The 14,123-nt window shown below is 39.5% G+C and overlaps 1 protein-coding gene across 1 annotated transcript in view; it reads left to right on the top strand.

Annotated features, from left to right (window-relative positions):
• Positions 1 to 14,123, top strand: part of SHOC1 (shortage in chiasmata 1) — a 525,180-nt gene that overhangs the window by 373,632 nt on the left and 137,425 nt on the right. The window contains exons 18-19 of the mRNA XM_075348066.1: positions 4,755 to 4,827; positions 11,817 to 11,886. Of these exons, the coding sequence (XP_075204181.1) occupies positions 4,755 to 4,827; positions 11,817 to 11,886 (143 nt within the window). The remainder of the gene's footprint in view (positions 1 to 4,754; positions 4,828 to 11,816; positions 11,887 to 14,123) is intronic.

Raw genomic sequence — 14,123 nt, forward strand, 5'->3', positions numbered from 1 at the left:
ATCACAAACTTGGAACGACCAACTTCTCTTGCTATGGCTGATAGAATCACCCCTTAGGGAAATTAGCACCTGGTGCCAGATTAACAACAATAACTTGCAGGTTTCTGAAAGTGTTCTCTAATTTTGATCAGTGTTCTTTTACATTTACCTCATTTACATTTTTATTATGTGCTTTACAATAAATTCAATTTATTTATGAAATAAGCTTAAAATACTGCTAGTTTACTTATGTCAGGATATAATCACATAGGACTACACAATGACCTTAATATTTAGGAAATTATGTATTGTTCTCTAATTTTGATCTCCAGTATATTTCAGGGCAATCTCTTTCTTGGACAACGTTTGTCCTCCAACTACTACATGCATGCCGGGATTTAAGAACACCTGTTGATTATTTAAGTTTTGGGTTTTTTTTTGGGGGGTGGGCATTCAGAATGTTGCTATGGTTTCTATGTACACCCAAATACAATAGCTCTAAAACTTTATTCCTATCATACATGGGGTGAGTCCAGATAGCTAAGATCTTTGCTGCCTATTGCTTTAAGGCTGCTTGGGCATGCAACTTTTTTTTCGCGTTTTTGTCGCTTTTTAATCTGCACTGTGTCAAGGACAAACTGCATACTTTTGCTTCCCCAGCAAAGTCTATCTGAATTTTCATGTGCACATTGCAGTTTTTTGTCTGCGTTTTATTTGTCAAATATTTGTCAAAATCTTTGACAAAAAAAGCAGCATGTCACTTCTTTTTACGCATGGAAAAACGAATGGTACCAAATTTTTGTGTTTTGCATGCGTTGTACTTGCGGTTTTGTCACTAAAAACACAGGTCACCCTGAAAATCTCTGTCTCTCTCTCCACTTCATACTCCCCGCTTATCGGCGTGGCTGCCACACTGCTCCGGAGGCCTCTAATGCTTCTGTCAGGGCTTCTGTCACTGAAGTGAGCCGTAGGTGGACTCACCTGAGTGATGTCACCACTGATCACACGGCTTACTTCAGTCGCGGCCTGATTTGCAGTCACAGGTGGAGGAATCCAGCTGCTGACCAGAAATCAACTGAGTGAAAGCACCGCTGATCGCGCGGTTCACTTCAGTCACTCTGGCGATTTGTTGTCACAGGTAGAGAACTCCAGCTGTGGATGCGGCAACCTGAGTGCCGTCACCGCTGATAGCACAACTCACTTCAGTTGCTGCGGGGAGCAAACAGCGGGAAGTCATGTTCTATGGCGCTCGCTGTGAGCGTCAGATGTAGCAGTGCTGAAAGCATAGTGGGACCTCATGGGGATTTCGTCTAACCTAGAGGAGTGTTTGAGGGTTAATAAAGTGGTGAAAGAGGATGCTGTTTTGTCTTTCATTTGAAATAAAGGATTTTTTGGGGGTTTGTGTTTATTTACTTTCACTTACAGATTAGTGATGGGGGGTGTCTCATAGATGCCTGCCATCACTAAGCTAGGGCTTAGTAGCAGCTGTGGGCTGTTATTAACTCCTTATTACCCCAATTGCCACCACACCAGGGCAACGGAAAGAGCCGAGCCCAGCGCCAGAATTGGCACATCTTATGGATGCGCCACTTCTGGGGCAACTGTGAGCTGCTATTGTTAGGCTGCAAAGGGCCAAATAACTATGGGCCTTCCCACTCTAATAATATCAGCCCCCAGTTGTCTGTTGTACCTTGGCTGGTTTTAGAAAAATGGGGGGGACCTGACGTCATTTTAAAAAAAATAAATAAATAAATATCAAATAATTTTAAAAAAAGATTGCAGCTGCTGCTATTACTGTGCTAGATATAAAAAACAGGGAGGACCTCACTTCATTTTTTTTTACAAAAAAAATAAAAAAAACAGCTGGCCAAGCTAGCTATCCCTCTATCAAGCTATTCTGTCATTTCTTTCTATCCTATCTGTTCTTTCTTATTATCTATTCTACAGTGCTGGCCAAAAGTATTGGCACCCCTGCAATGCTGTCAGATAATACTCAGTTTCTTCTTGAAAATGATTGCAGTCACAAATTCTTTGGTATTATCTTCATTTAATTTGTCTTCAATGAAAAAAATAAAACTAATTGTCATAAAGCCAAATTGGATATAATTCCACAACAAACATAAAAAAGGGGGTGGACAAAAGTATTGGCACTGTTTGAAAAATCATATGATGCTTCTCTAATTTGTGTAATTAACAGCACCTGTAACTTACCTGTGGCACCTAACAGGTGTTGGCAATAACTAAATCACACTTGCAGCCAGTTGATATGGATTAAAGTTGACTCAACCTCTGTCCTGTGTCCTTGTGTGTACCACATTGAGCATGGAGGAAAGAAAGAAGACCAAAGAAATGTCTGAGGACTTGAGAATCCAAATTGTGAGGAAGCATGAGCAATCTCAAGGCTACAAGTCCATCTCCAAAGACCTGAAAGTTCCTGTGTCTACGGTGCGCAGTGTCATCAAGAAGTTTAAAGCCCATGGCACTGTGGCTAACCTCCCTAGATGTGGAAGGAAAAGAAAAATTGACGAGAGATTTCAGCGCAAGATTGTGCGGATAGTGGATAAAGAACCTCGACTAACATCCAAACAAGTTCAAGCTGCCCTGCAGTCCGAGAGTACAACAGTGTCAACCCGTACTATCCATCAGCGTCTGAATGAAAAGGGACTGTATGGTAGGATACCCAGGAAGACCCCACTTCTTACCCCGAGACATAAAAAAGACAGGCTGGAGTTTGGCAAAACTTACCTGAGAAAGCCTAAAACGTTTTGGAAGAATGTTCTCTGGTCAGATGAGACAAAAGTAGAGTTTTTTGGGAAAAGCCATCAACATAGAGTTTACAGGAAAAAAAAGAGGTATTCAAGAAAAGAACACGGTCCCTACAGTCAAACATGGCGGAGGTTCCCTGATGTTTTGGGGTTGCTTTGCTGCCTCTGGAACTGGACTGCTTAACCGTGTGCATGGCATTATGAACTCTGAAGATTACCAATAAATTTTGCAGCATAAGGTAGTGCCCAGTGTGAGAAAGCTGGGTCTCCCTCAGAGGTCATGGGTCTTCCAGCAGGACAATGACCCAAAACACACTTCAAAATGCACTAGAAAATGGTTTGTGAGAAAGCACTGGAGACTACTAAAGTGGCCAGCAATGAGTCCAGACCTGAATCCCATAGAACACCTGTGGAGAGATCTCAAAAGGCAGTTTGGAGAAGGCACCCTTCAAATCTCAGGGACCTGGAGCAGTTTGCCAAAGAAGAATGGTCTAAAATTCCAGCAGAGCATTGTAAGAAACTCATTGATGGTTACCGGAAGCGGTTGTTCACAGTTATTTTGGCTAAAGGTTGTGCAACCAAGTATTAGGCTAAGGGTGCCAATACTTTTGTCTGGCCCATTTTTGGAGTTTTGTGTTAAATGATCAATAATTTGATTTTTGTTTCATTCTCTTTTGTGTTATTTTATTGCAAGCAAAATAAATTAAGTTAATAATACCAAAGAATTTGTGATTGCAATCATTTTCAAGAAGAAACTGAGTATTATCTGACCGAATTGCAGGGGTGCCAATACTTTTGGTCAGCACTGTATATGTTCTTTCTTTCTATCTATTTTTTCTATCCATCTATTCTAGCTATATATCAAATATCCTATCCTATCATTTTTTGTTTCTCCTTTAAAAAACGCATTACCAAAAACGCAGCAAAAATGTATGCGTTTTTACCTCGTTTGTTTTTTTTTCCTGTCAAACACAGTGTTTACAGTTGTCAAAGTCTGCCAGAGGGTGCTGTTTTGTTGCAAATCCCAAAATGCAGCGTGTGCATATACCCTAACTGTACTTGTGCCTAAACAACAGACAATGAAGAGAAAACTTTTCACAAGCGAGTCTTTCCCTGACTCAGGATATATTTACACTGTTGTATATCCCATTGCTTCTCCCTTCAGCTAGGCTTCGTCTATCTATCCACTTGTATTAATTAAAAAAAAAATAAAATGAATATACACAATTTCCCTTCTGTATATTAGTAAGAAAATATTAATACTAAAATAATATCTTCTAACCTGATTTTTCCACAGTTCTCTTTACAATAAGTTAACAATAAGCCAGAGGAAAAAAAAGCAAGCAAGTAATACGTAGCTGTATTATCACACTATACACAGTGATATTTTTTTCAGCTTTCTTTAGACTTGCACAAAACCTATATATTTCACAGCATGTGTTATCATTGACCTGGCCAATGACTTAAAGTTAACGCAAAATGTTTAACACTTACGTAGTTTTAAAAAAGACAGATATAGGCAAATGTCATGCAAGAATTTAACATGAAGTGTGTGAAGTATTTTGCCGGCATCAGAGAACAATAGTGAAAATCTGTATTTTTCTCAGTGATAAAAGCAGAATTGTGCACAGTACAGTGATTTCAGATACTAGATTTTTAATTTTATAAAACACATAAAGAATCCAAAACAATTTCTAAACCCAAGGGTGTACATACATTACGGTAACCAGAGGCAAATCTCTGCAGCTCAGCTTTGTGAAGGTAGAGGGCAGTCTAGTGCTTTGTGATGAAAATATTCTAAAAAATATTGTTTTATCATTTGTATTCATTGAGCGTACACGTAAATTTTGAGTATTTCAATGTAATAATTAGTGAAATTGTAATATTAAGGGAGAGCAATTGTTTTTCATTCTCTATGTAGCTATTTAGATTATTTATATTTCCTTCAACTGTCTAACATAAGTTTTTGTAATATAATTCTGCATACATTTTTCCTTTTTGTCTTAACAGGTCCTCATGCTAACACAAATGGATGAAAACACCATAGCGGAAGCTCTAAATAACATCAGTGTTAAAACTGGAGGTACGTAAACATTCAATAGTATCATTCCGAAACATTTTTATATTTATTATTATTATTTATTTATAGAGCTCCATTGATTCCATTGTGCTGTACATGAGAAGGGGTTACATACAAAATACATATACAAGTTACAATAGACAGACTAGTACAGAGGGAAGAGGGCCCTGACCTTGCAGGCTTACATTCTAAAAATATTTAGCATGAGGGGCCATCTAAATTCCTTCCTGATTGCAGAGATCTGTTACTTACCTGTGATACAGAAAACAAATTACAATATATCTTGACCTAAAGCCCAAAGTGCTTCAGTGTTTTGTTTGCCCAGTAATACTCCTATATGATCTGATACATACGCCCAAAGAAAAACTGTACATTTGTGCTTTTAACCCAAGACTGCAAAAAAGATCACGTTTGTATTGTTTGAAGCAAATAAATCAGATGTCTTGGAGAAAACATGTTTGGTAATCAATCCGTAGATAGAGCCTACTAAACTAATATGGATAGATAGATAGATAGATAATATCTTAAAAGTGAGTACACTCCTCGTATTTGTGTAAATATTTTATTATATCTTTCATGGGACAACACTGAACATATGACACTTTGATACATTGTAAAGTAGTCAGTGTACAGCTTGTATAACAATGTAGATTTGGTGTGCCCTCTAAATAACTCAGCACACATCCATTAGCCCCTTAACCCACGGGCGATTTTCCATTTATTTATTTTTTTTGCTCCCCTTCTTCCAAGAGCCGTAACTTTTTTATTTTTCCGGTAATCTTGCCATATGAAGGCTTACTTTTTGCAGAATGTTTTATACTTTTAAAGGAATACATAAGTTTTACCATATAGTGTACTGGAAAACTACAACAAAAATTCCAAGTGTGGAAAAATTGCAAAAAAAAGTACGATGGCGTGATGGTTTTTGGGATATTTTATTCACCGTATTAACTATATGGTAAAACTGAGTTGTCAGTGTGATGTCTGAGGTTGGTACGAGTTCGTCGACACCAAACATGTATAGGTTTACTTTTATCTAAGGGGTTTTAAAAAATTCAGAAGTTTGTCCAAAAAAAGGTGCACTTTTTGCGACATTTTCCGCGATCTGTAGTGTTCACATTTTTCAGGATATGGAGCTCAGTGACAGCTTATTTTTTGCGTCTCAAGCCGGCATATTTAATGGTACCATTTTTGCACAGATGCTACATTTTGATCGCCTGTTATTTCATTTTGTGCAAAATTTGCGACAACCAAAAAATTAAATTTTGTAGTTTTCAATTTTTTGACATTTACCGATCAGGTTAATTGATTTTATATTTTCATAGATTGGCATTTCTGAATGTGGCAATACCAAATATGTGTATATATTTTATTTTTTTTAACCCTTTCATTTTCAATGGGGCAAATGGAGGGTGATTTGAACTATTAGGCTTCTTTATGTTTTTAAAAAATGTTACAACTTTTTTTTGCTTACTTTTTTATTTTACTAGTCCCCCTAGTAGACTAGTAAATCTAAGTCATCTGATTGCTGACTCATTTCTGTAGATCAGAGCTGCAGAGCTCAGATCATCAGAAATGTTTGTCTTCTTTAATAACCAGCTTTCTGCTGGCTGTTACAAGAAGTGAGTCATAATAGCACACGAGTCAACTGCTCCAATAGCAGCGGGGAAAGGCACATTCCCCTATGCAGGCATTTAAATCTCGCGGTCACATTTTGACAGCGATCTGAGGGGTTAACAGGCATGAGGCACACGTCAGCTGTTGATATCAGCTGACGTGCAGGGATCGCCATTGGCTCACTGCAGCAGCTGGCGGTGATTCCCCCTTCATGATTTAGGACATACCGGTACGTCCTTGGTCGTGAAGGGGTTAATGTCGAAACCACTAGCAACAAAAGTGAGTACACCTCTAAATGAAAATAGCCAAATAGTTTCAAAATGTGAATATTTTGTGTGGACATCATTAATGTCAAACACTGACTTAACTCTCTTGGGCATGGAGTTCACTAGATCATCACAGTAGACACTGGAATCCTTTTCCACTCCTCTATGATGACATCATGCAACTGATGGATGTTAGAGACCTTGCACTCCTCCACCTTCCATTTGAGGAGGCTCCAGAGATGCTCAATAGGCTAAAGCTCTGGAGACATTCTTGGTCAGTCCAGCTCCTTTACCCTTAGCTTCTTTAGCAAGGCAGTGGTCATCTTGGAGGCATGTTTGGGATCATTATCATGTTGAAATACTGTCCTGCAGCTTAGTTTCCTAAGGGAGAGTATCATGCTCTGTTTCAGTATATCACAGTACATGTTGGCATTCATGGTCCCTCAATGAACTGTAGCTTCCCACAGTCGGCAGCACTCATGCAGCCCCAACCATGACACTCCCATCACCATACTTGACTGTAGGCAAGACACACTTGTCTTTGTACTTACTCCTCACCTGGTTGCCCCCACACACACTTGACACCATATGAACCAAATAAATTTATCTTAGTCTCATCAGACCACAGGACATGGTTTTAGTAATCCATATCTTTAGTCTGTTTGTCTTCAGCAAACCGTTTGCAGGCTTTCTTGTGCAACATCTTTAGAATAGGCTTTCTTCTCAGATGACAACCATGTTGACCAATTTGATGCAATGTGTGTTGTATGGTCTGACAGGCTAACTCCACACCCCTTTAACCTCTGCAGCAATGCCTGCAGCACTCATACATCTATGTTAGACATCTCGATATGATGCTGAGAACGTGCACTCAAATTGTTTGGTCAAGCATGGTGAGCTCTGTTCTGAGCTGAAACTATCTTATTAAACTGCTGTATGATATTGGCCACCATGCTGCAGCTCAGTTTCAACATATTGGAAATTTTCTTCTAGCCTAGACCAACTTTATGTAGAGCAACAATTCTTTTTTTTCAGACTCTCAGAGACGTTGTTGCCTTGAGGTGCCGTGCTGAACTTCCAGTGACCAGTCTGAGAGAATGTGTGAGCAATAACACTAAATTTAACATACATGCTCCCCATTCACACCTGAGCCCTTTTAACTTTAATCACCTACACCAGGGAGTAAAAATGGCTAATTTGTCATAATTTCTCCATTTTCACTTAGAGGTGTACTGACTTTTGTTGCCGGCGGATTAGACATTAATGGCTGTGTGATGCGTTATTTAAACAGATGACCAAATTTGCACTGTTATACAACCTGTACACTGACTACTTAACATTGTATGAAAGCGTCACTCTTCAGTAGTGTCCCAAGAAAATAATAAAATATTTACAGAGAGGGTGTACTCACTTTTGTGATATACTGCACTCTTCCTAATTTATCTGTTTATATATATATATATATATATATGTGTGTATATATGTATGTATATATGTATATATATATAATATATATATATATATATATATATATATATGTATATATATAGTCCCATTTACAAACACAAGTGTGCAACTCTACAGCATGTGTATGTAGTTGCACACTTGTGTTTGTAATTGTGAATGTTTTAAAAACACACTTGAACGTATATGCAAAGAGCTTCTACTAATAATACTAATTAGTTTGTATTATATTATATAGAGATAGTCTACCTAAATTGGGTGAAATAAGTATTTCTAAGTAAACATATTTCTAAAAGTGCTATTAACATGAATTTCGCACCAGATGTCGGTCAAAACCCATCCAATCCACAAAGGCAAAACAAATCTAACCATAGTTGTCAATAAATTTAGTGAGGTTTAATAATGAGAAATGACAAAGGGAAAAAGTTTTCAACAAATGCAGTAAGATAGGTGCACAAAGCTTTGGAAAGTCATGACACCCGCTGAAATCTATCAGTAATTAGATAGCAATCTTGCCACTTAGTGAAAAATAATATTAGCTGGTTCAACTTATGGCCTATAAAAATGTTCCTAATTACCAAGGTGCATTACAAAAAAGATCTCATGATTGGTAAAACCAGTGAGCTGTCTCAAGACCTTCTGAACCTTATCATTGCAAAACATACTCATTGCATTGTTTACAGAGGAATTTCTAAACTACCGAAGCTTTAAGTTTGCACTGTTCAGGTCATAATCTGTAAGTGGAAAACATATAATAACACCTGTGGAGAGCTACAGAAAGACCTGGAAACAGCGGCTACAGTTGTTTCAAAGAACACAATAAGTAATGGACTGTATGCATGGTCAGCACGTAACACTCTATTGCTGAACAAAAAGCATGTTCATGGGCATTTAAAGTTTGCTCAAAACATTTAGACAATCCTGTGAAATACTGGGACAATACGATCTGGTCAGATGGGACCAAAATTGAACTCTTTGGATGCCATAATAGGCATCATGTTTGGCGGCCAAAAGGCACTGCATATCATACCAAAACACTACTAGTGAAGTTTGGAGGGAGAATATCATGTGGCGGGGCTGTTTTTCAGCATATGATACTGACATGCTTGATAAAAATTTGCTGCCATCTACCAGGATTATGAAGATGAAATGAGGGTGGACATTTCAGGAAGAAAATGATCTCAATCACATAGCCAAAGAAAACTCTCAATTGGTATAAGAAAAAGAAAATAAAGCTGCCAGAATAGACCAGCCAATCACCTGACCTGAATCCAATACAAAATTTATTGAAGGAACTAAAGCTCAGCGTTCATAGTAGGAGCCCATGCAACCTCCATGATTTGAACAGTGTGTGGAAGAATGGGTCAGAATCACATCGGAGTATTCCATACTACTAGTTTCTCTATACAGGAGGTGTTGTGAAGCTGTCATCACAAACAAAGGCTTTTCACAAAGTATTAAATAAATTTCAGTAAGTGTCTTCAACACTTTTTCCCTTTGTCATTTCTCATTATTACACATCACTAAATGTATTAACATCTAAAGTTTGATTTCTTTGCCTGTGTGGATTGGATGGGTTGTTACCAACATCTGGTGAGATATTCATGTCAATAGCGCCTTTGGAAATATATATAATTAGATAATTTGTGACTTTTTTTCTCTCAAATATTGTTCACAAATTTTGACTAAATCTGTGTTAGTGATCACTTCGCTTTTTTGGAGATAATCCATCCACCTCACAGGTGTGGCATATCAAAATGCTGATTAGACCGCTTGAATATTGCACAGGTGTGTCTTAGGCTGGCCACAAAAAAAGGCCACTCTAAAATGTGCAGTTTTATCACACAGCACAATGCCACAGATGTTGCAAATATTGAGGGAGCATGTAATTGGCATACTGACTGCAGGAATGTCCACCAGAGCTGTTGCCTGTGAATTGAATTCATTTCTCTACCTTAAGCAGTCTCCAAAGGCATGTCAAAGGATTCTTTTCAGTAAATCCAACTGGCCTCACAACCACACGTGTAACCACAACAGCCCAGGACCTCAATATCCAGCATCTTTACCTCCAAAATCATCTGAGACCAGCCACTCAGACAGCTGCTGCAACAATCGATTTCCATAGCCAAAGAATTTCTGCACAAACTGTCAGAAACCATCTCGGTGAAGCTCATCTGATGCTTTTCGTCCTCATCAGGGTCTCCACCTGACTGCAGTTCATCGTAACCAACTTGAGTGGGCAAATTGTTACCTTCAATAGCGTCTGGAACATAGGAGAAGTGTTCTCTTCACAGATGAATCCCGGTTTTCACTGTACAGGGCAGATGGCAGACTGTGTGTATGGCATTGTACGGGTGAGGGGTTTGCTAATGTCAATATTGAAAATTGAATGGTCCATGGTGGCAGTGGGGTTTTGGCATGGGCCATTGTGGGGCCATTCATCCACAATCATGTTGCAGTATGATAATGTACTGCCTCATGCTGCAAGGGTATGTACACAATTCCTGGAAGCTGAAAACATCTCAGTTCTTGCATGGCAGCATACTCACCAGACATGTCACTCATTGAGCATGTTTGGGATGTTCTGGATCAGCGTATACGACAGCGTGTAAAAGTTCTTGCCAATAGTCAGCCATTGAACTTCATACAGCCATTGAAGAGGAGTGGACTAACATTCCAGTGGCCGCAAATAACAACCTGAACAACTCAATGTGAAGAACTGATGTTACAATGATGGTGGTCACATACACTGACTTGTTTTATTACCGTATTCCGCCTCCCCCATCCTGGAAACCCAATAATGTAAAACTGCACACACACACACATTTTAGAGTGGCCTTTTATTGTTGCCAGCCTAAGGCACACCTGTACAATAATCATGCTGTCTATTCAGCATCTTGATATGCCACACCTGTGAGGTGGATGGATTATTTCAGTAAAGTAGAAATGCTCACTAAGGCATGTGTGCACGTTGAGTATTTCGTTGCATAAATTTCTGCACTGAATCTGCATCTCCTGACAGAAATAAAGCATGTTTTGCTTATCATTTTTTTTGGCACGTTTTCAGTCGTTTTTATGCATGTGTTTTTACATGTATTTGGGGTTGAAAACCACTCGCTAAAACACTGAAAGAATTAACATGCTGCAGTTTATTTTCTGCTGCAAATCTGCAAGGGTAAAAGAGCAATAAGTGCACAAAACTTCATAATTCTCATTGACTTTGCTGCCATAAGAATTTGCTTGCAGTTTTGTGACAAAACTGCGCTCAAAAACGCATAAAAAAACACGATAAAAACCCACTGTGTGCACTCAGCCTAATAAAGATTTAGCCAAATCACTGAACAATATATGAGATAAAAATGCCTTTTGTGTACATAGAAAAAGTCTTAAATCTTTGGGTTCAAAATGGGAGCAAAAACAAAAGTGTTACCTTTATATTTTTGTTGAGTGTAGATAGACAGACAGACAGGCTAGAGATCTAGTCTATCGATAGATAGATAGATAGATAGATAGATAGATAGATAGATAGATAGATAGAAACAAAAGGTTGTATAAAATAGTCCCTTTGTTACTTTGAGGTCATAGCTGAAACGTTTCAATTAATTGAGTTGTTTCTTCTCTAAACTGTTGCTTGAATTGTGACAGGTTTAATGGCAGTTGGCTTATCACCAGCTGATAGAAATACATTCCTGGAGACCAAAGATGTGCTAAACAGGTCAGTAAGAATACTATATAATGACTTTGAAAAGTGATATAGATCGGATGCTAAGCTAGGTGCATCTGTATGTTACATCCCTCAGAGGCGAATCGAGGCCATCCTGCACCCGGGGCAAAAATTTTATTTAATGCCCCCTCCTATACACAGTATAAGCAGTTTGAGTAGTTGTCATGTGAACACTCATATATGATTTACATACTCACAGTCATGTGCTGACTAGCTACTCTTCCTATTTCTCTTAATGTTAGGTTAAGAAAAACTTCAGCCCCTACTTCATTAAGAGAAGCAGGGAGAGAAGTTTGTTGGCATGTGACCAAAAGTATGAAACTCGCATATGAATCGTCATGGGTTGGCAGCTGGAATCAGCAAGCAGAGCCAAATCCTGAAAGTGAGTATATTACACAATATCAGGATTTCGCATGCTACAACCTTAATTTTATAATTAATGCTACTAACATAAATACAGCTGCAGTAATCCCTAACTTGTCAAATGATACAGTACTTTAATAAAATTGTCATGTATCCTGTTGATTGCTACATATATACAGGATCAGAACCAGTAACCGTATGTGAATACAAAACGATAACCAACGTAAGAAGATGAATACGTCGCCAGCAGCATCATCATATCATGAATACATTATCAGAAGCAACTTGGTACATGAATAAATTACCAGAACTACCATCAGTACATAAATGCAGCACCATAACCACCATAAGTTCATGAATACTGCACTTTAACCTTCATCAGTACATAAATACTTTGCTAAGTGTACTACAGCAATCAATTTCATTGTTAGGTGAGGCCCATATAGAATGGTATCACAGTCCCACTGTGTCCTTAACACTGGTAAGGAGGTATTGGGTGTTGTTAGCAGGTATCATTAGACTGAGGGCCATAAAGGAAACATTGTACCAATGAAACACAAGCAATTACACAAATAGATATTTACATCCAGTTAGCTCATAGTTGACATCTCTGATATGAGTTGTTCTTTTTTTTCTTCTCTATCTTGTAGAGAAGCCATGATGACTTTCACTTCCACAAGTCCTCACTGCAGACTTCTATTTTATTTTTACTAGCTGTAGTACCCGGGCATTGCCTGGGATAGTAACTGTCTCTCTGTCTCTCTCCCAGTCTCTGTCTGTCTCTGTTTGTCTGTATCAGTCTCTCTGTCTGTCTCTGTATCAGTCTCTCTGTCTCAATATCAGTGTCTCTGTCTGTCTCTGTATCAGTCTCTCTGTTTGTCTCTCTCTATCTCTGTGTCTGACTCTCTCTATCTCTGTGTCTGTCTTTATCTCTGTGTCTGTCTGTGTCTGTCTGTCTCTCTCTGTCTGTCAGTCTCTTTCCCCATCTGTCTTGTTCCAGGTCTGTCTCGTTCCAGGTCTGTCTCGTTCCAGGTCTGTCTCGTTTCAGGTCTGTCTCATTCCAGGTCTATGTCTCATTCCAGGTCTATATCTTTCCCCGTCTGTCTCTTTCCCCGTCTGTCTCTTTCCCCGTCTGTCTCTTTCCCCGGCTGTCTCTTTCCCCGGCTGTCTCTTTCCCTTTCTGTCTCTTTCCCTGTCTGTCTCTTTCCCTGTCTGTCTCTTTCCCCATCTGTCTCGTTCTTCATCTGTCTCGTTCCCCGTCTGACTCTTTCCCCATAGTTTTCATAGTTTCATAGTTTTTAAGGTTGAAGGGAGACTCTAAGGCGGGCTTTGCACGTTGCGACATCGCAAGCCGATGCTGCGATGTCACACGCGATAGTCCCCGCCCCCGTCGCAGGTACGATATCATGTGATAGCTGGCGTAGCGAAAATTATCGCTACGCCAGCTTCACACGCACTCACCTGCCCTGCGACCGTCTCTGTGGCCGGCGACCCGCCTCCTTCCTAAGGGGGCGGGTCGTGCGGCGTCATAGCGCCGTCACACGGCAGGCGGCCAATAGCGGCGAAGGGGCGGAGATAGGCAAGATGTAAACATCCCGCCCACCTCCTTCCTTCCGCATATCCTACGGAAGCCGCAGTGAGGCCGGTAGGAGATGTTACTCGCTCCTGCGGCTTCACACACAGCGATGTGTGCTGCCGCAGGAGCGAGGAACAACATCGGGCCGTCGCGTCAGCGTAATTATGGATTACGCTGACGCTGCACCGATGATACGATTACGACGATTTTGCGCTCGTTAATCGTATCATCTAAGCTTTACACAGTACGATGTCGCATGCGATGCCGGATGTGCGTCACTTTCAATTTG

This window comes from Anomaloglossus baeobatrachus, chromosome 1 (assembly GCF_048569485.1).
Source record: "Anomaloglossus baeobatrachus isolate aAnoBae1 chromosome 1, aAnoBae1.hap1, whole genome shotgun sequence".
Classification (NCBI taxonomy): domain Eukaryota; kingdom Metazoa; phylum Chordata; class Amphibia; order Anura; family Aromobatidae; genus Anomaloglossus; species Anomaloglossus baeobatrachus.